The sequence below is a fragment of the Salmo trutta genome, chromosome 29 (assembly GCF_901001165.1).
Source record: "Salmo trutta chromosome 29, fSalTru1.1, whole genome shotgun sequence".
NCBI lineage: Eukaryota > Metazoa > Chordata > Actinopteri > Salmoniformes > Salmonidae > Salmo > Salmo trutta.
In genome coordinates, this window is record NC_042985.1 from 6129401 (window position 1) to 6156789 (window position 27389).

The following is a 27389-nucleotide window of genomic DNA, read 5'->3' on the forward strand; positions in this document are numbered from 1 at the left end:
CACCTCCAATCAAAAGCCTAGCAATCACAGCACTGATAAAAGCCATATGAACACAATGATAAAGTACTGGTTTCATACATTGCTTCTGGTGAATCCACATGGATTTCCTTGCAGTTTCGTAAGTGATTTCCTGCATGGTTAAATATTTCCTGGCTAGTAGAATAGATGAAGTCATAGCTGAGGCTTGAGGAGCAGCTGCAGTCCTGTAGAGCAGAGGTTCCTAAACTGTTTCAGTTAGACACCCAAATGAGAAATTGACCATCGTCCCGTGACCTAAATCATTCTTCAACGAGCAAAATTAAGTAGAAATAATGTGTGGTTTATACACTGCGTGCACAATTATTAGGCAAGTGAGTAGTCTGATCTTATCATTGTTTGTATTCACATTTTCCAACTCCAAACCGTATAAACTTGAATGCTTATTGGATTTAATCATTTTCAGGTGATATGTATTTGTGTAATGAGGGAGGGTGTGGCAAAAGTGAATAACACCTTATATCAAGGTGTGCATAATTATTAGGCAGCCTCATTAGCTCAGGTAAAATGGGCCAAAAAAAGAGATTTAACTGACACTGAAAAGCAAAAATGTAAAATGCCTTTCAGACGGATGCGACACTCTTTAAATAGCTAAACTATTGAGGTGTGACCACCGGACATTCAAACGTTTTGTTGCGAATAGTCAACTGGGGCGCAAAAAACGCATGGGGAAGAAAAGGTGCAAATTAACTGCAAAAGACTTGAGAAGAATTAAACGTCAAACTACCAGGAACCCATTATCCTCCAGCGCCACCGTATTCCAGAACTACAACCTACCTGGAGTGTTCAGAAGTACAAGGTGTCAAGTGCTCAGAGACATGGCCAAGGTCAAGAAGACTGAAACAAGACCACCACTGAATAAGATTCACAAGTTGAAGCATCAACTTGTGAATCGACAACTATACCAGTTGTCGATGTCCTCTCATTTTTGCCACAGGCTATGAGCCGGCCTGTGACAAGTGGGAGCTCATCCGGGATGTTGTGACAAGTGGGGGCTCATCCGGGATGTTGTGACAAGTGGGGGCTCATCCGCAAGTTGTGACAAGTGGGGGCTCATCCATAAGTTGTGACAATTGGGCAAAGAAATACCTGAAGACAGATTTTTCAAAGGTTTTATGGACAGATGAAATGAAAGTGACTCTTGATGGACCAAATGGATGGGCCCGTGGCTGGATCAGTAATGGGCACCACTGAGTCAGGTGCCAGCAAGGTGAAGGAGGGGTACTGGTATGGGCTGCTATCATTGAGGATGAGGTAGTTGGACCTTTTCGGGATGAAGATGGACTGACACTCAACTCCCAAACCTACTGCCAGTTTCTGGAAGATTCTTTCGTCAAACAGTGGTACAGGAAGAAGTCCTCAGCATTCTAGAAGGCCATGATCTTTATGCAGGACAATGCTCCATCACATGCATCCAAGTACTCCACTGCTTGGCTAGCCAGCAAGGGCCTCAAAGATGCCTGAATAATGACCTGGCCCCCTTCCTCAACCTGACTTAAATCCAATTGAGAACTTGTGGGCCCTTCTCAAACGTGAGATTTACAGTGATGGAAGACAATACACCTTTTGAACAGCATTTGGGAGGCTGTGGTTGCTGCTTCAGTAAAAATGGATCGTGAACAGATCAAGAAACTGACAGACTCCATGGATTGAAGGCTCATGGCAGTTATTGAAAATAAGGGTGGCTATATTGGTCACTGAATATTTTTGAAAGGCCAAAAATGTTATATAATTGTCATTTTGTGTTACTTATCTGTTACACTTACTCTAAACATTGAGAATAAACAAGTGAGTTGAGAGAAATTATTTTTGTAATTTAGTTGCCCAATAATTCTGCACACTAATAGTTGCCTAATAATTGTGCACACTTATATATTTCCCTGAGAAAGACAAAACTCACTTTTCCTTTGTTAAACATTCAGGTTTGAGGTTCAATAACATTTTGGATTGACTGAGAGCATTGTGTTTGTTCAACAATAAAATTAATCCTGAGGAATACAATTTGCCTAATAATTGTGCACGCAGTGTATATCAATCAATGTATTTATAAAGCCCTTTTTACATCAGCTGATGTCACAAAGTGCTATACAGAAACCCAGCCTAAAACCCCAAACAGCATGTATTCTCATATCTCACGACCCACCTCTCACATGCCCAGGGCCCTGACCCCTATTTTAAGAAACCTTGCAGTAGAGTGTTGAGTACCGTTTGACTTATTGTGGGCCAACTGGTTCCTGTCTGAAGTGGGTTATTGACATCTGGCCAGAAAGCAGTGCTGTTTTCCTTCCATTCTGAGGCTCAGACGCAATCACATGAATGTCCTCATGCTAACCTCAATAAATATAAAGTAGACTTGTATTTGGTGAAGTTGGATACCTAACCTAAAGCTACCAGAAGTACATCTTCAGGAGTCATTTATTTTATGGAACATTTCGCTGATATCTTTAAAGCCGTGAGGTAAGGTTTAAAAAAACATCCACAAGAACCAAGAATCTACCTTGCACAAAATGGCTGTTCATCTGTTTAACAGATTCTTCTCTCCCTGGAGTTGATTTGGAACGCTCCTACAGTATTGGCAGGGAACACAATAGTAGTTCTTGTTCTACTGTTGCAGTGGGATGCCCAAAAGCGCACTGTAGGTCTGCTATTGTCACTTTTGTCCTGGTTTCCTTTGACCGTGGCTCAGTCGGTAGAACATGGCGCTTGCAACTCAAGGGTTGTGGGTTCGATTCCAGCTGGAACCACCCATACGTAAAATATATGCACGCATGGCTATAAGTTGCTTTGGCTAAAAGTGTCTGTTAAATGGCATATTATGTGATTTGTTACTACTGCATCTCTGTCCCCTTCTCTTTTTGTGATTCAGTGTGTTTGAGAACGACTTTCCTTCAGCCACCTTTTACCACACTAGACCTTTTACCTTCCGCCGTCTCCAGTAACTCCATCCCTGTACACACAGTTAGCTAAGGCAGTACTCTGGGAAAGCAGAAGTCCTAGCCCAGCCTCCGGCCAACACTGACTGATCTACAATACCAATTAGCAATAGCATCGCTCTGTTAGCACAAGGAGATTCTTGGCCTTACAAATACATGAGGAGAGTTGGGTTGCTGCTGCTTAGGAATCCCACTCCATACTCAACCTCCCCATAACTGTTTTCACAGCGCTGCTCCTTCATGCTTCACACAAACAACAGTTTTTCCACCCAACATTTAATCTTTGAGTAATGAGGTTCTTGGTGAAGGGATGTGGAGATCGCGTTACAATTCATCATCACTGTGTGAGAAAGGAAAACAATGCCATACTGGCTAATCAGACTTTGGTAACACTTTACTGTAAGTGTCCTTATTCATAAAGCCTTTATAACAGATATAACACTTTACAACTTTTGTCATAAGCAACATTTCTCTGTCTCTCTCTTTCCATCTGTCTCCCTCCCCCTCTCTGCTACATTCCTTCCCCCTCTATAGTAGCCAGATTTGGGAAGATTCTCTCCCCGCCACCCGCATTTCCTCTGCTTCCGCTCGCGTCTGGCTTCTCCTTCCTTTTCCCGCCATGGCAAGGCCAAAGCCTGGCGGGCCCCCTCCTTTTAAGCCATCCTCATTTTACTGTACCTAACAAGCCAAGTGGAGGACAAAGGGCCTGAGTGGTAGAGAGGGATGGCTGGGTGATACTAGAGTAATCCACTGGACCGAGTGCATCTTGTGTTTTGGTATGAACACACACATTCCTCTATGGTGGAGCTGTATGTTCTCTTGTCTAGAGGATCTCCCATGGTGGAGCTGTATGTTCTCTTCTCTAGAGGGTCCTCTATGGTGGAGCTGTATGTTCTCTTGTCTAGAGGATCTCCCATGGTGGAGCTGTATGTTCTCTTCTCTAGAGGATCTCCCATGGTGGAGCTGTATGTTCTCTTGTCTAGAGGGGTCCTCTGGTGGAGCTGTATGTTCTCTTGTCTAGAGGGGTCCTCTGGTGGAGCTGTATGTTCTCTTGTCTAGAGGGGTCCTCTGGTGGAGCTGTATGTTCTCTTGTCTAGAGGGGTCCTCTGGTGGAGCTGTATGTTCTCTTGTCTAGAGGGGTCCTCTATGGTGGAGCTGTATGTTCTCTTGTCTAGAGGGTCCTCTATGGTGGAGCTTTATATTCTCTTGTCTAGAGGGGTCCTCTGGTGGAGATGTATGTCCTCTATGTTGGAGCTGTATGTTCTCTTGTCTAGAGGGGTCCTCTATGGTGGAGCTGTATGTTCTCTTGTCTAGAGGGTCCTCTATGGTGGAGCTCTATGTTCTCTTGTCTAGAGGGGTCCTCTATGGTGGAGCTGTATGTTCTCTTGTCTAGAGGATCTCCCATGGTGGCGCTGTATGTTCTCTTGTCTAGAGGGGTCCTCTGGTGGAGCTGTATATTCTCTTGTCTAGAGGGTCCTCTATGGTGGAGCTGTATGTTCTCTTGTCTAGAGGGTCCTCTATGGTGGAGCTGTATGTTCTCTTGTCTAGAGGATCTCCCATGGTGGAGCTGTATGTTCTCTTGTCTAGAGGATCTCCCATGGTGGAGCTGTATGTTCTCTTGTCTAGAGGATCTCCCATGGTGGAGCTGTATGTTCTCTTGTCTAGAGGATCTCCCATGGTGGAGCTGTATGTTCTCTTGTCTAGAGGATCTCCCATGGTGGAGCTGTATGTTCTCTTGTCTAGAGGGTCCTCTATGGTGGAACTGTATGTTCTCTTGTCTAGAGGGTCCTCTATGGTGGAGCTGTACGTTCTCTTGTCTAGAGGATCTCCCAGTGGAATCGTCAGTACATCTCAGTTTTCCTGTGTGGAATACATTAAAAGTGAACTTTCTTGTTGGTCATATGGGTATTTGTCAAATAAGGTGCAGCACCATTTAGACCAATTTGTGTAAACATTTCATTGAAGATATTGTATTTTCATGAGAGATGGAACATCCGCTCAGTAGATGGGTATTCAATGTATAGTCTTTACTTTTTGCCATAAAATCTTGAGTTCACTGGAAAAAGGTGTTTCCTTTCAATAAAAGACCTGCTATTCCCATTCATGTTGGTGGGTGTCCTGAAGTCAAATCAAAGTTTATTTGTCACATGCGCCGAGAGGTTGTTATCCTGGCACCACACTGCCAGTTCTCTGACCTCCTCCCTATAGGCCATCTCATCGTTGTCGGTGATTAGGCCTACCACTGTTGTGTCATCAGCATTTGGCCTGAGTCGTGTTTGGCCGCGCAGTCGTTGGTGAACAGGGAATACAGGAGGGGACTAAGTGCACACCCCTGACGGGCCCCAGTGTTAAGGATCAGCGTGGCAGATGTGTTGTTGCCTGCTCTTACCACCTTGGGGCGGCCCGTCAGGAAGGTTGCACGTGATGCTGGTAAAAAATTTGGTAAAACTGATTTAAGTTTGCCTGCATTAAAGTCCCTGGCCACTAGGGGTGCGCTTCTGGGTGAGCATTTTCTTCTTTGCTTATGGCCTTATAGAGTTGGTTGAGAGCGGTTTAAGTGCCAGCTTAGTTCTGTGGTGGTAAATAGACGGCTACGAGTAATATAGATGAGAACTCTCTTGGTAGATAGTGTGGTCTACAGCTTATCTTAAGGTACTCCACCTCAGGCGAGCCTCTTTAATATTAGACATCGCGCACCAGCTGTTATTGAGAAATAGACACACACCCTCACCCCTCGTCTTACCAGAGGTAGCGTCTCTGTTTTGCCGGTGCATGCAAAATCCCGCTAGCTCTATATTGTCCGTAACGTCGTTCAGCCATGTCTTGTGAAACATAAGACGTTACAGTTTTCAATGTCCCGTTGGTAGGATAATCTTAATCGTAGGTCATCAATTTAATTTTCCAATGATTACACGTTAGCAAGAAGAACGGATGGCAGTGGGAGTTTACTCGCTTGGCTACGGATTCTCAGAAGGCTGCCCGATCTGCAGCCCCTTTTCCTGCGTCTTTTCTTTAAGCAAATGACGAGGATCTGGGCCTGTTCCAGTGAAAGCAGTATGTCCTTCTCATCAGACTCGTTAAAGGAAAACGTTTCTTCCAGTCCTCAGAGAGTAATCACTTTTCTGATGTCCAGAAGTTATTTTCGGTCATAAGAGACAGTAGCAGCAACATTATGTACACAATAAGTTTAAAAAGTTACACAAAACACAAAAAAACGAACAAAATAGCACAATTGGTTGGGAGAATGTAAAACGTCAGGCATGTTCTTCGGGTGTGTGACCCTCACTCTCCTAAATCAGCTATTTTAAACCTTTGCTTTTTTACGAAATCCAGTGTCTTTCACAAGAGACCTAAGTCGATAGGGGAACAAAACCTCAGCAGGCTGACAAGAAGATGGTTGGAGTTGTTGAGAAATCCCATGTTGACACAGTCCTTGAGAGTGAGTGGGTTTTATTGTTTGCGCTAGAAGATGGGGCCTGTTCAGAAATAGCAGAGCACATTTACTTAGCTAATGTCAAACACATCACTGTGGATGTGTGTGCATGTGATGTGATGTGCATGTATCTCTGTCTGTATGTGTGGAAGTCTGCTCTGCGTGGGTGTGTGTATGTGTGTGCTTTGGCTGTTTTCCACACACTCCTGCGTCTCACGTTCCACTGAAAGTGACAGATCAGCATTAAGTCCAGTGGGTTTGGGTTGCAGATGTAATTCACTCTGAGTCAGGTCAGTCCAGGGACTTGGCTCTAGACTAGAGGACTGTTTGTTATCTTGTGGATCCACTGTGCCATCATTGGCTTGACATAGAGAAGGCTAAAAAGGTGTGTCCAGATGTCTTTTGCAAAAGTCTTGGCCCAACCTATAGTTTGTACTTTTTTTGAGATTTCGGACCATTCTTTTTCACAGTTCTGGTCATTGTGACATATTACCTAAGTGCCATCATTGAGCCTAATCCCAGCAGCCCTATGGTGGCCTGAAGAGATCTAGACTAGACATAGGCCTTATTGTCCAATTGGAACCTCCTCTAGCCTTGAACCAAGAACAGCATGTCCCATCGCTACACCAGACAGACCTAACGACTCTCCTCCCAGAATGTTTTCACTAATCGGATAGATCCATCAGGCCGGATGGTTTGGAGTGGGGGCCGGATGGTTTGGAGTGGGGGCCGGATGGTTTGGAGTGGGGGCCGGATGGTTTGGAGTGGGGGCCGGATGGTTTGGAGTGGGGGCCGGATGGTTTGGAGTGGGGCCGGATGGTTTGGAGTGGGGGCCGGATGGTTTGGAGCCAAGCTAGGTGGTGTTGGAGTGGGAGCCAGGCTAGGTGGTTTTGGTGTGGGAACCAGGCTAGGTGGTTTTGGTGTGGGAACCAGGCTAGGTGGTGTTGGAGTGGGGGCCAGGCTAGGTGGTTTTGGAGTGGGAGCCAGGCTAGGTGGTTTTGGAGTGGGGGCCAGGCTAGGTGGTTTTGGAGTGGGGGCCAGGCTAGGTGGTTTTGGAGTGGGGGCCAGGCTGCCTGCTGTCTGTCTCTTTAGGCTCTGTAGTCTTTAGTGGCGCTGACACTCTGCCCCAGAGACATCATAGGGACACACTTTACATAATATGGTCTCTGTCTCTCTGTCTCTCTGTGGGCGTGTCTTAAGCTGGAAAAGCAATCAGCTTTGTAGCTACTGCCAATACAGCCCCCATATGCGCATAGACACTCCCCATCCTGCATCACTCCCCATCCTGCATCATTCCCCATCCTGCATCACTCCCCATCCTGCATCACTCCCCATCCTGCATCAGTTGCTTTGACTCCTCTCTGCTGCTGCTCTCCTGTTTTGTATCTGTGTGCCCCGGTGTGCTCCATCTCTCTTTCTCTCCCTGGTTTCCCTGTGTTTTTTTCTCGAACAGCTGTGGCTCTTGTGGAGGACAAAGGGCTCTGTTCGGCCCCGTGTGTGTGTGTGTGTGTGTGTGTGTGTGTGTGTGTGTGTGTGTGTGTGTGTGTGTGTGTGTGTGTGTGTAGAGGTTAGGGGGTTCAGTTGGCCCTGGTACACTCCTCTACTTCACAGCCTGCCTATGACTGCAGTCCACCACTAACAGATGCCAACACCAGTGTGTCACACACATGCATGCACACACACTCACATGCCTACACACACACTCACAGGCCTGCAGGTCTTTCGTTCACCCTCTGCTGCGTTGTACTGCAGTTGAAGGTCAGGCGCTGAAGGGTTAAAGCCTCAGGAACACTGCTGGCTGGACAGGCGCTAAGGATTTGTCTGATGTCTTCACCTAAGGCAGTTTGTGATGAATCAATGTCACCTCAAAAGAAATTGCTGTTTGGAACCTCAATGCTTCAAATGTACTTTGATAGGTGTTTAATGCATCCTCAGAGTCCTACAGATGTAGACAGTGGCAAAAATACACTTTTGCACAGGGATGTGCATTTACACAGTACGTCTCTACACAGTGAGATGAATATGAGACGTAAGATGATAGAAATAACCTATTCAACCATTATCTTCACTAACACATGCTAATACTCACACCACTCTGGACTTCGCCATAGAGGTCAGTCAGTCCTGCCCATCTCTGCCTTGCTGCAGTGGCCTGGCACAGACCCAGGCTGGCTGGGCGGTCCAGACTGGTCAGTTAGGATCAATATGAGTGATATCGGATGCCCACAGCGGCGCTTAGTGATTCACATGGGTCAGTTCTGCCCAGTGGCAAGGTTAGTCTGTCACTATATGTAGTCAGTCAGTACTGAGACTGAATCAGCTCTGTGTCAGTGGACTTCTGCATTAGCCTGATATTCCCAGACCTACTGAGAGACTGAATCAGCTCTGTGTCAGTGGACTTCTGCATTAGCCTGATATTCCCAGACCTACTGAGAGACTGAATCAGCTCTGTGTCAGTGGACTTCTGCATTAGCCTGATATTCCCAGACCTACTGAGAGACTGAATCAGCTCTGTGTCAGTGGACTTCTGCATTAGCCTGATATTCCCAGACCTACTGAGAGACTGAATCAGCTCTGTGTCAGTGGACTTCTGCATTAGCCTGATATTCCCAGACCTACTGAGAGACTGAATCAGCTCTGTATCAGTGGACTTCTGCATTAGCCTGATATTCCCAGACCTACTGAGAGACTGAATCAGCTCTGTGTCAGTGGACTTCTGCATTAGCCTGATATTCCCAGACCTACTGAGAGACTGAATCAGCTCTGTGTCAGTGGGCTTCTGCATTAGCCTGATATTCCCAGAAAACTAACCTGCTTTAGTGGTGCTATGTTATGGTAATGTGAAGTCAGGTGTTGTAAGATTACATCAGTTCTGTATTGTAATGGCTCTTCTGTTGTCCGTTATGTAATGGTTCTGATAGTGTTATCAAGTCCTTGTGATGGAGGGTTAAAGCGTTGCAAGTCCTTCCTCAGGACTGAGGGACTAGGGAGTTATACTCCTGGGTTGTGTCCAGGAGGCTGCAAAGCACTGAACGTTGTCGATAGAAATGCTATGAATAGAACAAATATGATTCCTTATTCTACACCTCAGAGAGGCACAGGGAGGCATGTCTGTTCTACACAAGTGATTTCTATCTGAACGACCCACAGTGGTTCGTAATGGCTGTATGGACACTAGAGGTCAACCGATTATGATTTTTCAACGCCGATACCGATTATTGTAGGACCCAAAAAAAGCCGATACCGGTTAATCGTCCGATTTCTTTATTTATTTGTAATAATGACAATTACAACAATACTGAATGAACACTTATTTTAACTTAATATAGTACATAAATACTATCAATTTAGCCTCATAAATAATGAAACATGTTCAATTTTGTTTAAATAATGCAAAAACAAAGTGTTGGAGAAGAAAGTAAAAGTGCAATATGTGCCATGTAAGAAAGCTAACGTTTAAGTTCCTTGCTCAGAACATGGGAACATATGAAAGCTAGTGGTTCCTTTTAACATGAGTCTTCAATATTCCCAGGTAAGAAGTTTTAGGTTGTAGTTATTATAGGAATTATAGGACTATTTCTCTCTATACGATTTGTATTTCATATACCTTTTACTATTGGATGTTCTTATAGGCACTTTAGTATTGCCAGTGTAACAGTGTAGCATCCGTCCCTCTCCTCGCTCCTACCTGGGCTCGAACCAGGAACACATCGACAACAGCCACCCTCGAAGCAGCGTTACCCATGCAGAGCAAGGGGAACATCTACTCCAAGTCTCAGAGCGAGTGACGTTTGAAACGCTATTAGCGCGCACCCGCTAACTAGCTAGCCATTTCACATCGGTTACACCAGCCTAATCTTGGGAGTTGACAGGCTTGAAGTCATAAACAGCAATGCATGAAGAATTGCTAAGAGCTGCTGGCAAACACAAGATGCTGTTTGAATGAATGCTTATGAGCCTGCTGCTGCCTACTATCGCTCAGTCAGACTGCTCTATCAAATATCAAATCATAGACTTGATTATAATATAATAACACACAGAAATACGAGCCTTTGGTCATTAATATGGTCGAATCCGGAAGCTATCATCTCGAAAAAAAAACGTCTTTTTTTTTCAGTGAAATACGGAACCGTTCCGTATTTTATCTAACGAGTGGCATCCCTAAATCTAAATATTCTTGTTACATTGCACAACCTTCAATGTTATGTCATAATTACGTAAAATTCTGGCAAATTAGTTCGCAACGAGCCAGGCGGCCCAAACTGTTGCATATACCCTGACTCTGCGTGCAATGAACGCAAGAGCAGTGACACAATTTCATGTTAGCAGGCAATATTAACTAAATATGCAGGTTTAAAAATATATACTTGTGTATTGATTTTAAAGAAAGGCATTGATGTTTATCATTAGGTACATTGGTGCAACGACAGTGCTTTTTTCGCAAATGCGCTTGTTAAATCAACACCCGTTTGTCGAAGTAGGCTGCGATTCGATGACAAATTAACAGGCACCGCATCGATTATATGCAACGCAGGACACGTTAGATAAACTAGTAATATCATCAACCATGTGTAGTTAACTAGTGATTATGTTAAGATTGCTAGTTTTTTATAAGATAAGTTTAATGCTAGCTAGCAACTTACCTTGGCTTCTTGCTGCCCTCGCGTAACAGGTAGTCAGCCTGCCATGCATGCTCCTCGTGGAGTGCAATGTAAGGCAGGTGGTTAGAGTGTTGGACTAGTAACCGGAAGGTTGCAAAAACGAATCCCCGAATCCCCCCTGAACAAGACAGTTAACCCCCGTTCCTAGGCCGTCATTGAAAATAAGAATGTGTTCTTAATCTGGCTTGCCTAGTTAAATAAAGGTGTTAAATAAATAAATAAATAAAAAGAAAGGCAAATCGGTGGCCAAAAATACCGATTACCGATTGTTATGAAAACTTGAAATCGGCCCTAATTAATTGGCCATTCCGATTAATCGGTCGACCTCTAATGGACACAGCTCAGGAGAACTGGAGTGCTGCTACCCAGGGTGCCTCGACATCAGCAGGCTGCTACACAGGCCTATCCCTGCAGGGCACCCTGCCAAGTCTTTCCATCCCTACACCACACACACACACACACACTCAGCATCTCCACTCTGCGCAGTGCTGACACACTCTGTATGCAGTGCTGTGGGGATCTCTAGGGCAGGGCAGAAGAGACTGCTGGCTAGGGTAACAGTTTCAGCTTCCTGCAACAGAGTAGTCTGGCTCTATCCTGGGCGTATGAGTGAGTGAGTGGATGGGTGCTGCTATCTTTCTTAATATCCAGCGCTATCGATAGTCAGCTTTCTGGCTTCTGAGAAATCCGTTGTGTAACATGGGATTTACGGAGGAATTTGTATGGATTTAGAGTCAACCAGGAAGTGCTTTATGCAGTACTACCAGTGGGGGTAACTGAGGGAGAGAGAGTGTTCCCCTTTCTGTGTACTCTGACACATTAGTCAGTTCTCTAACCTCCAAGCTACCAGACTCGTCGATCAATGGCTTTGTTTATTTCTGGAACAATAGAACATTAGCTTGTTCTCTGATCAGTATGAACCGTTTGAACCGTCAGGCTTTTGCCAAGGTTGGGTTGTCTTGTCCAAGTAAGCATCACTGAGAACTTTTTATTAAATGTTTTATTTTAGCCTTATTTTACCAGGTCAGTTGACTGAGAACACATTCTCATTTACAGGAACGACCTGGGGAATAGTTTCAGGGGAGAGGAGGGGGGGATGAATGAGCCAATTCGAAGCTAGGGATGATTAGGTGGCCATGATGGTATGAGGGCCAGATTGGGAATTTAGCCAGGACACCAGGGTTAACACCCCTACTCTTACGATAAGTGCCATGTGATCTTTAGTGACCACAGAGAGTCAGGACACCCGTTTAACGTCCCATCCGAAAGACAGCACCCTACACAGGGCAATGTCCCCAATCACTGCCCTGAGGCATTGGGATATTTTATTTTAGAACAGAGGAAAGAGTGCCTCATACTGGCCCTCCAACACCACTTCCAACAGCATCTTGGTATCCCATCCAGGGACCTACTTGGGGCAACATGTTTAGCTTCAGAGGCAAGCCAGCAGTGGGATTCAGGGTGGTATGCTGCTGGCAAAGCTGCTATCTGAGAAAGATCAGTTGGCTGGACAGTATGGTCCTTTGTGGATAGTTGGGTGGGTGACTCAGAGTCCAGAGCTAAGGCTGTGGGTGAATGGAAGGAATGGTCTCATCATGTGACTCTGACACCAGTGTTTCCCTTCAATTTAGGTTTTTAAGGCATTTTCATGGTAAATAATAAACATATAGGCCTGGAACAGTAGGGTTTCCATGGCAACCCACCCTCCTCAGGCTATAGCCTAACTATAAACCAATGGAGGCTTAAAGGCTCTGCATGGTCAATCCGGCATTTGAAGTGGCCATACAGCATTTACTGCGATCTTGCGCTTAGTGGAGCAGAGCTATTGTGGAGGAAGTTTTCAAGGAAGTGACTTTGTGTTTATACAGGGTGTACCGCCCCTACCTACCAATCATGCTCTATGGATCCCTCCACATTGTTAAAACAATTGAGAGGCACCCGGCGCTGCAGTATGGAGCTTGATTTGTCATCTGCATGCCTCCGGAGGCTCCACATTTTTGGATCAAGCATAAATTGGCTTTTAGCTGCTAGGCTAAAAGCTAGGCTAAAAGCTAAGCTAAGGTTGCATGCTATTTGTGTAGTTTCATGTTAGTGAGGTCTTAGGGAGGTGTTAGCTTTCTTTCACTACCTCGTTATGCTGGCCGTGGCTAGCTGCTAAACACCAGGTAGCTTCCACTACCCCCGTATGCACACAACTAATTTGTCATCGCCCTGCTGCTCTGTGTGAAACCGCTGTCAATAGAGGGAGGCATTAGCAGAATGCATCGTTTACCATGACTGGATAGCGCTAGCGCTAATCTCCTTAACTGCTTTGTGCCTGTGATAACTGGCTACGTTGGGCTGGGTTGTCATGTGCATTCGAGGATCACTCTGCAGCCTCTTCTCTTAAAGTAGATAGGACATCGTGTTTGTCCTTTTTGGAGTGTTACAATTTTATACGAGCTACACAATATTAGTCTAGATTCTGTGGTGAGAATGATATGTTAGAGTACCGTATTGGTGTAACAACTGTGTGAAGTTGCCCTTATACACCGCTCTAATGTCAGTTTTGAAGTTTGTTAGTTAGGCCTTGTTAGTTAGGATTCAGGGAGGGAAAGCTGGTCCTAGATCTGTGACTTGGTCAACTTCTACCAGGGATTGCCTGCTCCAAGATGCCTCAGAGGTTGCTCAAAACAAGAACCCTTCAACCGTTTGAAGTTTTTCTCTCTCTCTCTCTCTCTCGCTCGCTGCACTTTCACTGAACACTGCACTATTGTTTATCTTGGAATGTCCTGGGAAAGTTTGTATCCAAAGAAGGAGCTTCTGCTCTCAGCTGACCTCCATCATTGTTTGGGGCAGAATTCATGTTCCACCATGCTTCTTTGCTCCACATTTGTTTTCTGTTTGTCGTAGATGACACTCTGGATCAAGGAGGGATAATTAATCACAAGCTCGGAGAGGAACTGCGTTTGAATGTGTCAACCTTGAGTAGAGGGGACGCATACCTCTCATTTCTCACACTTAAAGAACCAAACACACAAAGGGTCAAAAGTTCAACGGGTGAAGAAACATGGCATATTTTTTATTCTTATCACGTGCCTCATCTAGAGAGAAAAAAAACAAGGAACCTGTAGTTGAGGAACAGGAATGATAATGGCGTGAATGTTTGGCCAGGATATGACTTTAAAGAACAGGGAGCCCACTGTATGCGCTGTAAAAAATGACATCACATCTCTGGCATCTTAGCAGTGTTGAAAATCAAACCAGTGTGACAGCAATGCCCTAGGCGCCGACGACGCAGAAGCTGATTATGGCAGCCCCCCCGCACCTCTCTGATGAAGAGGGGTTGGGTTAAATGCGGGAGACACATTTCAGTTGAAGGCATTCAGTTGTACAACTGACTAGGTATCCCCCTTTCCCTAGAGGCTGAAAGGGGGCCTCAGGAGTGACCATGTGAGTCACTTTAGATCAGGGATGGGCAACATTAATGGGGGGTGGGGTCCACAAAAAATCTGAACTCATCATGAGGGGCTGCAGTTGCTCGCGAGTCTGCGTACTCACACGTGTATTTTATTGATCCGAGGGCCGCCAGTTGCCCATCCCTGCTCTAAGAGTTGAACAAAGTGAGTAGAATCTTACTCAAAATAATTCACAGCTGTAATGGCTGCCTAATATCAAAATAAGCAGCTAGGTCTAGAATGGTCCCATGTGTAGATGGGCAACTTTGCTGGGGGTGGGGGCCTTCAAAAGGTTGCCCATCCCTGCTTTAGACCAAAGCAGAGTAGAATGTGACAGTTAGTTGTCCAGTTATTTATTATCTCCTTGTATTAGCAGACGTACCGTTCTGCATGTGTGTATATTGAGAACTGATAGGGGTAAATCTCAAGGCGTTCCTCATATCCTCTGTCCTCCACCCTATCCCCGCTTCCTTCGTAAAATGTAAGAGGGAAGCGAGTTCCCTCCCTCAATCCTAACCTTACCATCATGGAGAAAACACAACAGCTAAACTCCTCAATCCTAACCTTACCATCATGGAGAAAACATAACAGCTAAACTCCTCAATCCTAACCTTACCATTATGGAGAAAACATAACAGCTGATCCTAGACCAGCGTCTGAAGGCATCATCATCACTCTCCTGTGTCTCCGCAAATCAAAGAGCCCAGGTCTGTGATTGACAGCTATAGGAGGTCCCGCCCATCACTGTTTTAAAGCCTTGTCCTCTCACCACCTCTTTATTGGACGCTTCCAGACGTGTTGACACATTGCCTCCCATTCCATGCCCGTGGCCACACATAGCCAGGCCCAGTCATCAGCACCCCTACATTTTAGCATTGTTGTGTACACACACACACACACACACACACACACACACACACACACACACCTAAGCATCTGGTGCCGAGTTTGTGTACAGTTTGTACAGAAAACATCCCCTGCTTTCAATGAGGAGCGCTCGCGAGGGAATTCTACCCCAGTGGGGAACTTCAAAACAAAGACGGCTAACCTTCAATTTAGGAGTCCTCGCATCCACTACGCCACCTGCTTCGAAGGAATTCAGCCATTTCAGTTAAACAAGCTCACGGGTGGTAGTGAAAGCTACAATAATGCATAATTAAATGGATGTCTTTTGTGATGAAGACCTTTCAAAACTATCTTTCTGTTGTTGCTCTTTAGAACATGCATCCAAGCATGTACCCTGAACTAGGTAGTTAGCACTATTTGTAGCCCATTGCTATATGAGAACATTCTATCTGGATAATATCAGCTAGGTAATAGATGATTTAACTACTGGATAATACAGCAGGTGATGTGGGTGGCTGTAGATGACATGGCAATGCTGGGTCCTATTTACTATTTACTACACTGCCTCATCCATATACTTATATGTACATACGGTGGGGGGAAAAAAGTATTTGATCCCCTGCTGATTTTGTACGTTTGCCCACTTACAAAGAAATGATTTGTTTATAATTTTAATGGTAGGTTTATTTGAACAGTGAGAGACAGAATAACAACAAAAAAATCCAGAAAAACGCATATCAAAAATGTTATAAAATGATTTGCATTTTAATGAGGGAAATAAGTATTTGACCCCTCTGCAAAACATAACTAAGTACTTGGTGGCAAAACCCTTGGTGGCAATCAGAGGTCAGACGTTTCTTGTAGTTGGCCACCAGGTTTGCACACATCTCAGGAGGGATTTTGTCCCACTCCTCTTTCTCCAAGTCATTAAGGTTTCGAGGCTGACGTTTGGCAACTCGAACCTTCAGCTCCCTCCACAGATTTTCTATGGGATTAAGGTCTGGAGACTGGCTAGGCCACTCCAGGACCTTAATGTGCTTCTTCTTGAGCCACTCCTTTGTTGCCTTGGCCGTGTGTTTTGGGTCATTGTCATGCTGGAATATCCATCCACGACCCATTTTCAATGCCCTGGCTGAGGGAAGGAGGTTCTCACCCAAGATTTGACGGTACATGGCCCCGTCTATCGTCCCTTTGATGCGGTGAAGTTGTCCTCTCCCCTTAGCAGAAAAACACCCCCAAAACATAATGTTTCCACCACTATGTTTGACGGTGGTGATGGTGTTCTTGGGGTCATAGGCAGAATTCCTCCTCCTCCAAACACGGCGAGTTGAGTTGATGCCAAAGAGCTCCATTTTGGTCTCATCTGACCACAACACTTTTACCAGTTGTCCTCTGAATCATTCAGATGTTCATTGGCAAACTTCAGACGGGCATGTATATCTATTCTTGAGCAGGGGGACCTTGTGGGCGCTGCAGGATTTCAGTCCTTCACGGCGTAGTGTGTTACCAATTGTTTTCTTGGTGACTATGGTCCCAGCTGCCTTGAGATCATTGACAAGATCCTCCCGTGTAGTTCTGGGCTGATTCCTCACCGTTCTCATGATCATTGCAACTCCACCAGGTGAGATCTTGCATGGAGCCCCAGGCCGAGGGATATTGACAGTTCTTTTGTGTTTCTTCCATTTGCGAATAATCGCACCAAATGTTGTCACCTTCTCACCAAGCTGCTTGGCGATGGTTTTGTAGCCCATTCCAGCCTTGTGTAGGTCTACAATCTTGTCCCTGACATCCTTGGAGAGCTCTTTGGTCTTGGCCATGGTGGAGAGTTTGGAATCTGATTGATTGATTGCTTCTGTGGACAGGTGTCTTTTCTACAGGTAACAAACTGTGGTTAGGAGCACTCCCTTTAAGACTGTGCTCCTAACCTCAGCTCGTTACCTGTATAAAAAACACCTGGGAGCCAGAAATCTTTCTGATTGAGAGGGGGTCAAATACTTATTTCCCTGCTTAAAATGCAAATCAATTTATAACATTTTTGACATGCGTTTTTCTGGATATTTTTGTTGTTATTCTGTCTCTCACTGTTGAAATAAACCTACCATTAAAATTATAGACTGATCATTTCTTTGTCAGTGGGCAAACGTACAAAATCAGCAGGGGATCAAATACTTTACCCCCCACTATATTCTCATTCACCCCTTTAGATTTGTGTGTATGAGGTAGTTGTTGGGGAATTGCTAGATTACTTGTTAGATATTACTGCACTGTCGGGACTTGAAGCACAAGCATTTCGCTACACTCTCATTAACATCTGCTAACCATGTGTATGTGACCAATAAAACTTGATTTGATTAATCCTTAGTGAGTGGTACTAGATTAGGGGAGTTGGATTAATCCTTTAGTACAGTAGCAGGAGATTAGGGGGAGTTGGAATAATCCTTTAGTACAGTAGCAGGAGATTAGGGGGAGTTGGATTAGTACTGTAGCAGGAGATTAGGGGGAGTTGGATTAATCCTGTAGTACTGTAGCAGGAGATTAGGGGGAGTTGGATTAATCCTGTAGTACTGTAGCAGGAGATTAGGGGGAGTTGGATTAATCCTGTAGTACTGTAGCAGGAGATTAGGGGGAGTTGGATTAATCCTTTAGTCAGTGGTATTGCTGTGACTATAGAAGCAGGATGGACGGTTTACATCACCGTGCTACGCCTCATTACACATGAAGCGATATTGACAGAAGCAGGAAATGGTGCGTGTGCATGTCTGCGTGTGCATGTCTGCGTGTGCATGTCTGCGTGTGCATGTGTGACAGTCAGAGAGAGAGAATGTGAGATTCCACAGGAATCAGATGCCTGACATGGGCAGTCAGAGGAAGCTCACAACTCTGCCCTACTCCAGTTAAGGGATGGAGGGCTGAATCATTTTGCTGACTCACTGGAGAAAGTCAGTCAGGTCCCTCTCCTAGTGTGTGGCCAGGGAAACCAACACCGATTGTAGGGCTGCCACTGCCCCATCTTCCACGCCACTGAAACAGGAAAGGGACACTTCCAGATCCCTATCAGTATCACTTACCGATAAAGGCCAGATTACATACTTCATCCATGTGGCTTCCTTTTAGGCTTTAGACAGTGAGGTAATCCTCATCTCTCCCCGCTCTCACTTTTCTCACAAATGGTGGGGCGGTGCAGGGATGTGTGACTGTGTGTGTGTGAAATGCTAAGTACTCTGGCAGCGGTGGTGGTAAAAGCTGTGTCACCCTCTGGAATGCCTAGCCTCATGTGGCTAGTCTAACTAGCTAGCTGAGAGGGTTGTTGTTTGCTGCCTGAATGATGTGGAAGTTGGTTGGGATGGTGTAGTGTTGTCAGCAATGTGGAGGTTGGTTGGGATGGTGTAGTGTTGTCAGCAATGTGGAGGTTGGTTGGGATGGTGTAGTGTTGTCAGCAATGTGGAGGTTGGTTAGGATGGTGTAGTGTTGTCAGCAATGTGGAGGTTGGTTAGGATGGTGTAGTGTTGTCAGCAATGTGGAGGTTGGTTGGGATGGTGTAGTGTTGTCAGCAATGTGGAGGTTGGTTGGGATGGTGTAGTGTTGTCAACAATGTGGAGGTTGGTTGGGATGGTGTAGTGTTGTCAGCAATGTGGAGGTTGGTTAGGATGGTGTAGTGTTGTCAGCAATGTGGAGGTTGGTTAGGATGGTGTAGTGTTGTCAGCAATGTGGAGGTTGGTTAGGATGGTGTAGTGTTGTCAGCAATGTGGAGGTTGGTTAGGATGGTGTAGTGTTGTCAGCAATGTGGAGGTTGGTTAGGATGGTGTAGTGTTGTCAGCAATGTGGAGGTTGGTTAGGATGGTGTAGTGTTGTCAGCAATGTGGAGGTTGGTTAGGATGGTGTAGTGTTGTCAGCAATGTGGAGGTTGGTTAGGATGGTGTAGTGTTGTCATTATGGAGAGAGTTGTACAGTATCTGATCTGTTTCCTGCTAGTAAATCTGGCTGATTGAAATGAACTGAACAAAAGTTTTTTTTCTCTACGTGTATTCAAATTGCAAGGGACTCTTAACTAGGCAGCCATTTTTGGCTTTGTCTTCAGAGGGGCTTACGTTGAATGAAAGGTGTCTCAGATGGTGCATCCAGGAGACAAACAAGCGTGCTGATTGTTGTGATGAGGAGAGACTTTCATCTCAACTACGCCCACTCATTTCCATAATGTCCCACAACTAACTCGTAATGTCCCACAACTAACTCGTAATGTCCCACGACTAACTCGTAATGTCCCACGACTAACTCATTATGTCCCACAACTAACTCATTATGTCCCACAACTAACTCATTATGTCCCACAACTAACTCATAATGAGCTACTGGCATTATGGGGAATAGGTCAGTCTTTCTCTCACTCTCTCGCTCCCTCTATTTTTTTTCTCTTTACTGTCTCAGTTTCTCTCTCTGACCCATTGGGCCAGTAACCGAAAAATGTACGCTTATTCTAATACCCGAGCCGACAAGGTGAAAAATCTGCTCATGTGCCCTCATGTGCGCTGTACTATTATGACTGACCCTGTAAGCAACACATTTCACTGCACCTATCTGGTGTATGTGACAATAAAAACTGTTTTACTTGTTCTCTCTCTCTTTCTGTCTCTATTTTTGTATTGCACCCTCCATCTGTCTCTCTCTTGCACTTATTTTATTCTGCCTCACGCCCTGCTTCACGCCCTGCATGTTGCCCATATCTGTGTTGAGTCATCAGGTTGCGTCTACCTGTTGTGGTTCACTATGAGAGAGTTTGTCAGACAAACTCTTCAGATGTTTCAGTTTCAAACCCAGTGTCCAGCACACCAATTCAGTGTCTCAGATCTTCTAGAATTCTTACCAAGGTATTATACCAAGGTAAACACCACCACTTAAACGGAATGGAGAAAGTCATGGTTGAAGGTTCTCAAATCTTTTGTCGGTTTCAAAGCAAGAACTTAGTATGGGACAGAGTATGGGGTTTGCCCCTTATCTTGCATCCCTCATTTATCAAATCAAATTTTATTTGTCAAATGCACCGAATACAACAGGTGTAGATCTAACCATTAAATACTTACTTAATGCTTACCTTAATGCAGTTCAAGAAATAGAGTTAAGAAAATATTGACTTTACAAACTAAAGAAAAAAATTATATAAAAAGTAACACAATAAAATAGGCTATATACAGGGGGTACCGGTACCGAGTCAATGTGGAGGCTATATACAGGGGGTAGCGGTACCGAGTCAATGTGGAGGCTATATACAGGAGTACCGGTACAGAGTCAATGTGGAGGCTATATACAGGGGGTACCGGTACTGAGTCAATGTGGAGGCTATATACAGGGGGTACCGGTACTGAGTCAATGTGTGGCGGTACAGGTTAGTCCAGGTCATTTTTACGTGTAGGTAGGGGTAAAGTCTGACTTAAGTTCCAAGGCATGGTGGTTATAGGGGGTAGGGAGAGGGTGTTGTGGGGGGTAGGGAGAGGGTGTTGTGGGGGGTAGGGAGAGGGTGTTGTGGGGGGTAGGGAGAGGGTGTTGTGGGGGGTAGGGAGAAGGTGTTGTGGGGGGTAGGGAGAGGGTGTTGTGGGGGGTAGGGAGAGGGTGGGTGGTCGGCAGTCTTCATAGAACTGCACATGTGGAAGACCTCTAACAATGGCATCTTTATGTGCTTTGTTTGAAGAGCTTGATTGTTCAAACGGACCTTTGGACTCGACCAACGCTCGTGTCAACGCCGGTGCCTCTGCATACTTGAATAACGCAGAAACTATTATTAACATGTCGAAGTCAAGTCACAATTTCCTGCGTTGGCCAGGGTCAGTAGATGACTAATTTGAGCGCAGAGTCATTTTGCATGCAGAGAGATCCTCATAAGGAGTTAGTTTGTTCCAGTGTAAGATCCTGTGACACTTGTAGCTTTGGGTGGACATGTTTAATTGCATCCGGAGGTTGCAGCTTGACTTTCAGCGTTTCTCTTAAATTACCACAGTCCATGCTAGCGTTAGTGTTGCTGCTAATTCCCTTAGGCCCACAACTTAAATTCTTCTCCTTTCCTCCTGCTGGGTTTGAACTGATTGAACACAAAGAAGCACAGAGCAAGATTCATTGTGGGGAATTTCCGTTGGAGAGATTTCAACCGTTATTTTCTAGATAAGGGGTCAATAGTATTTTGTTTCGAGGGGGTTTTGGGATCACGTTGTGGTTTTTCAATACATCTCTTTAGTTGAATCACTCAGTTTTATTTAGTTAACCAACTCAACCAGATCACCTCCAGCATGGCTAACATTCCCTATTTGAAGATCCAAATGATGTTCACTTTTAATGAAGTAACACCTGGTAAAGTAATGCTCTAACTAGTCTTAACAACATTGGCTTAAAATGATGTTATGTAGTGTGTTAGTTGGCCTAATTGCTTTGTAATTGCATAATAATGGAGATTAGCATATTTTGTTTGTCGCAGAAGAGCACCTAAATGTAGTGTTAAGAAATGTTGTCAATGTTCACAGTTTTTTAAGCAGGACCTGTAATCCCTCAGTCTGTCACCTTAAAATGCTATATGAAGGAATCACACTGGAAATCTGGCATGGAGCTCTAGGACCTTGTCTTTGAGCAACTGCTACCTTTAAAACCCATTGCATTCTTGTCTCTCCCTTTAAACAGTCTGGGGGAAACATGACTCAATATAACCCCATGATTAACCAAACCACGTTGACCACAATAACTTTAGCCAGAATGACCTAAGAAGGTGTGGGATTACAGGGGAAACAGTTAGCAATTAGCCTGGGTTAAACAGTATCTGCGAAGAGTGATTGGTGTGCTCAACTTAAAGTTTTTGCAGTAGAAAAAGGTATTTGGGTGCTGGGTTCAAAAGGCAAACATTTGAAAAAAGGAAGAACCTGAACTCACTGGAATATTCTTTTGAGTATTTTTTTAGCAGCAGAGGTCAGAGCAAACGGACGTGTTTCGGCGACAGGCTTCGTCAGCGGTTATTTTTTAAACGTATCTGCCCACACGCGCTGTGGCATAAAACTGGATCTGCCCACACACACACACACACACACACACACCCAGTGGCATAATTGTGATACAGGCTGTGTCTAGTCATCATTCACTGTTTTTGATCTTATTGTGAAAGTTGTTGAACCCTCAGATTGCATTAGGCGAGTCGTAGACACACCATTGTGGATAATGATAGGATGTGTTCAGGGAAGCTGTGTGAGTCAGTGAGCAGAAGTGAGATCTTGCATGTCTACAGACTCAATGGCTGTGTTTACACAGGCAGCTCAATTCTGAGATTTTTTTTTTCTCCACTAATTGCTATTTTGACCAATCAGATCAGCTCTGAAAAAGATCTGATGTGAAAAGATCTGATGTGATTGGTCAAAAGAACAATTAGTGACCAATTAGTGTAAACGCAGCCAAAGACGAGACATGGAGGAAATGGACGTGAGCAACATGTAGTGAAGTACAGTAAGTAGCCTTTTTACTGTAACACTTGGTGACCTGTCCTATACAAGACAGCCATATGTTAGGTATGAGCCTACATCACTTGAAGCAGTATTGGGCCTGAAAATGCACATAAACTATGTATAGTCCATGTATAGGGATGTTGTTGCTGTGTTCACTTATCAGCATCACATGGGGCCAGGAGACTCCCAATACAACCCAGCATGGAACATGAGCTTATAGCTGCAACCCATCAGAGCAGTCGCTCCACTGTCTGTCAACTCAGCCTCTCTTTTGTTCTCTTCTCTGAGGGCCCAATGTGACCCTAATGGCGCCTTTAAAAATTCACACATACTCAACGGCTCTGTTCTTCAGAAGGAGTCACTAATTAACTCATCCTATATGATAACGGTCTGTGTCTCCGCTCATCGCTGCGTGACCCAGTGCCCACATTGTAGTGTCCCCGACATAGAAAGCTCTTATTATCCACCACAGATGGGAGGCACTAATGGAATTCCTTCAGAATGTTGCACATGTGTAAGATCTGACTGGAAATGTAATTATTTACCCTGCTGTTGAAAAGGAAGAGGATCTATCATGAAGTCAATGTGACTCAGTGTGGCTAATCTGTCCATGTGCTCTTCTACTTTGTAGATAGTTCTATTTTTAATTAGGAGGACTTCTTTACTGTGCCCTTGCACTTATCAGCATGTTGCCTTTTTAATGAACCCTGCCTCCAAAGTGTATTGATGAATGTCACGTTAGCTCGGTGCTAGGTTACTCATAACCACAGCTTTTCTAATGTATTCTATGGAAAGTAGATCTGTGCATCTGGATTACAACAAGAACAGGGCTATGACTCTGTCTCTGTTCTCCACTCACTCTCTGATCCCATGCCCAGTTGCAGTCCATGACATCACACAGCAGTTGCTGTAGTCAGGGGTCGCGTGTCCCTATCAGTGGCAGGACACTTAAGCAATAAGGCCAGAGGGAGTGTGGTATATGGCCAATATACCACGGCTAAGGGCTGTTCTTATGCATGACACAATGCGGAGTGCCTGGATACAGCCCTTAGCCGTGGTATATTCGCCATATACCACACTCCCTCTGGCCTTATTGCTATTATGAACTGGTTACCAACGTAATTAGAGCAGTAAAAATAAATGTTTTGTCATACCTGTGGTATACGGTCTGATATACCACGGCTGTCAGCCAATCAGCATCCAGGGCTCGAACCACCCAGTTTATAATAACCTTTATAGCACAGCAGCACAAGACAAGGGCCCCTCGGGAGCTATCCCAGCCCACCCTTCCTGCACGCTCTCTACTCTGGCTCCACTCCACTGAAGCTTAATAGTCCCTCGTGTTTCCTATCGAAAAAAGCTATGAAGCGCGTATTTCTGCTCTGATATAATACAGTTTGGCAGTGCTGTTTTTGTTTCTGACCACACCCCTGTTGTAGTTGTCATAGACTGCTACCTGTGAACCAATGGAATTGTAGGTTCGCTCCTTTGATCACTTCTCCAGCTGCTTCTTAAAGGACCAGGACCAAGTCTCTCTTGTTGCATGCTGGATGCTAGCCATGGTCCTGCTCATCCCAATATTATCTGAGGAAGATTTACTGTGGCAGATATGGAGCTAGCCAAGCCTGCGGAACAATACATATGTTGTCTGCCGTAAATATGTCCGCTCTAACTAGGGATGGTTTTACACAGACCAGGTGGATGTACACACGGTACACCCAAGTAAATCATTCAGACTTTTTAATGTTCCCACTCCAGTCTCATGTATAACGTGGAATTTTCAGCATTGAAGAATACCTGGAATGTTCCACGGTCTGCTGTTTGACCCTAGTTTGCTTCCTTCACCTTGAATAATGTGTCAGATTCATGCGTGGGTTCCAAGATGCATTTCTTCCTCGATAGAGCAGGAAGTGAAGTAGGGATACTGGTTGCTGGTTGGCTGTCTCGTCTGACCTGTACTTTTTGGATGGGGCAGGTTAGCTAGGTCATGGCTAGAAGGGGTACAGCTTTTGTCAAGTTAAAGTAAAAATGAAATTGCATTTTAGCTAACCCTATTCCTAACGTAATTCTCCTAACCTGCTACGTTAAGTCTTTGATGATTGTCTTAAAGCTCCCTGGAGCATATCTCATTCACAGCCTGTCATCTAGCCTTTCAACATTTCACCCTGACTGGTTTCCACATCATCAACTCCTATCCAGTACTCCAATAGTATTGACTTGGCACTCTAATGCAGTTTCACCTCAATATGCTCAATATGGGAACATTGTGTGTTAACTTTTCCTCTGTGTCTGCCTGTGGACAGTTTGTCTGGCGGGCGAGTCACAAATAGAGCTGTGAGGTCACTGATGCGGGCTGCGATCCGGACGTGTTCGTGTGGCCCAGCCCTACCAGTAGCAAAGCGTCCTGGGTTCTGCCGCCAGTGGAGCGTCCTCCAGTGAAGTGTGAATAAGAGCAGGGAGGTGTGCTCCTGCGGTCTCCGGCCCATTGACTCGGACACTCTGCCCATCAGGCTGCGGTGGCTCAACCCGTCCTGGCGCGCCTCCGCCTTGCGTTAGCACGCTAACCACCCGTTTTAATAGCGCGCGTGTTAGCAGGCACCGAGCTGAAGTGAACGGCGGTCGCGATGCTAGGCTAAGGGAGTGGACCGAGCGGCCCGGTGGTTTTCTACCCATTCCAGCTCAAAAAGTGATTCACGGAGGAATTTGTTTACTTGCGGCAGAGGCTACAAATAACTGCAGGGTTTATAAAGGGTGAATAAGGACTTCCCCTCCAGGCAGCTGTACAACACAAACAGAGCCAGAAGGGAATTACTGGACTCTTATTAAAGCACACCACTAAACATGTTACAGCAGGTCCACATGGATTGCATTACCCAATGGACCCCCCCCCCCCCCTTTCAGGGTTTCTTGCTGCAGCTCCATCATTTTGGGGCCATTTGTCTGACTTTAAACTGAAGAGCTTGGAGCATTCTGAGGACATGTTGGTTTCTGTGCTGCTCCCAGCCTGTTGTGTGTGTGTGTGTGTGTGTGTGTGTGTGGTGAGGCTCCTGTGTCAGCAAAATGATACATTTCCTGTATAATGCATGAATAAAGATCTATTCCATGTTATTAGACTGAATGAAATATGGCCCTGAGGTGTACTTGATCAAAGAAATGTCTTGAGGTTGGCTCACGGTGGTCGTTATCCCAGATTGGTTGACCCACAAACATGCCGACCCCTACCAGTCTTTTCCGACATGGACATATAACCTTGTGTCGCCTGCATGGATTTGCTCTCATCCCCTCTCTTCTCTGTCCTCTGCAGGCATTTGGGAATGCAAAAACTGCCCACAACAACAACTCGAGTCGCTTCGGCAAGTTCATCCAAGTGAATTACCAGGAGAGTGGCACTGTCCGAGGGTGAGAAAGACCCATTCAGATATTACATTTCAAGTCATTGTTTACCTTGTTTTACCTACAGCTCCTACATCCTAGTTGACTGGCTATGTCCCCTGGCTCCTCATCTATATTAATCTATATTCAGGCACCGATGACGTGGACGTTGATTAAGGCAGCCCTCTCTGATTCAGAGAGGTTCGGGGGCTGCCTTAATCAGCGTAAATGTGGAAGACACATTTCGGTTGAATGCATTCAGTTGCGCAACTGGCTAGGTGTCCCCATCCCGTCTTATTCTATGTCCCCTGCTAACACATCTATAGTCCTACCAGTCTATAGTCCCTCAGTTCTACATCTATACTCATCCTTGTTACAGTTCTACATAGCCTCCATAGTGAATTTGGTGGCAGCTCAGAGTCCCGATATTCCCCCCATGTTGTGACTGACGCCAGGTCTGTGCTGTTTGTTCCAGAGCCTATGTGGAGAAGTACCTTCTGGAGAAATCAAGACTGGTCTACCAGGAGCACAATGAACGGTAAGCATTCACACTGAATCATCCTACTGCCAGACACACCATCATCATACACTATTGGACTGTAGTATCATATTAGTGCAGAACGCCAAGGACATAACGTTGTATTCACATAGAATCAGACATTGATCATTTCCATAATCGTGTTGTAGACTGAGTACATGTTGTGGTGTTGGAACACTTACACAGTAAACCACACTGGGTAAACAAATACACAATGAATGACTAGTTGGAGAATCATTTATTTTCACCAGTGTTAAAAAAGTGAAGGTCTCTGAATTCGCAGTGTCTATATAGAGACAATTTGATAAGCTAGAATCTAGAATTGAGTAGCTCTCACAAACTAGGCCAGATCCTTCCACTGAGGTTGTCTTTGCTGCGAGAACTTCAACTCAGTGTGAATAAGAACTCCATTCTATATAAAAGGGATCATGTGGGAATGATTGCGCCACATGAAATTGAGTGTCTCTCGAACAACACACACATACACTCTCAGAACAGAGGGTGAACTCAATCATGTTTGGATCCCACTGCTGCCACCAACCACCAATGCGTTTAGACGTTGACACTTTCTTCGAGGAATCCAATTGTCCATTCATGCTAGAAAGTCCTTTCCTACATTAGGTGTGAGTTTCAGTTGGTCACAGCAGGGTCAGTGACAGAAATG

The 27389-nt window shown here is 45.1% G+C and overlaps 1 protein-coding gene across 1 annotated transcript in view; it reads left to right on the forward strand.

Moving 5' to 3' along the window:
• The window catches only part of LOC115167443 (unconventional myosin-IXAa), a 103495-nt gene that overhangs the window by 64200 nt on the left and 11906 nt on the right, over positions 1-27389 (forward strand). Inside the window, exons 4-5 of the mRNA XM_029721857.1 lie at positions 26120-26214; positions 26663-26725. Of these exons, the coding sequence (XP_029577717.1) occupies positions 26120-26214; positions 26663-26725 (158 nt within the window). The remainder of the gene's footprint in view (positions 1-26119; positions 26215-26662; positions 26726-27389) is intronic.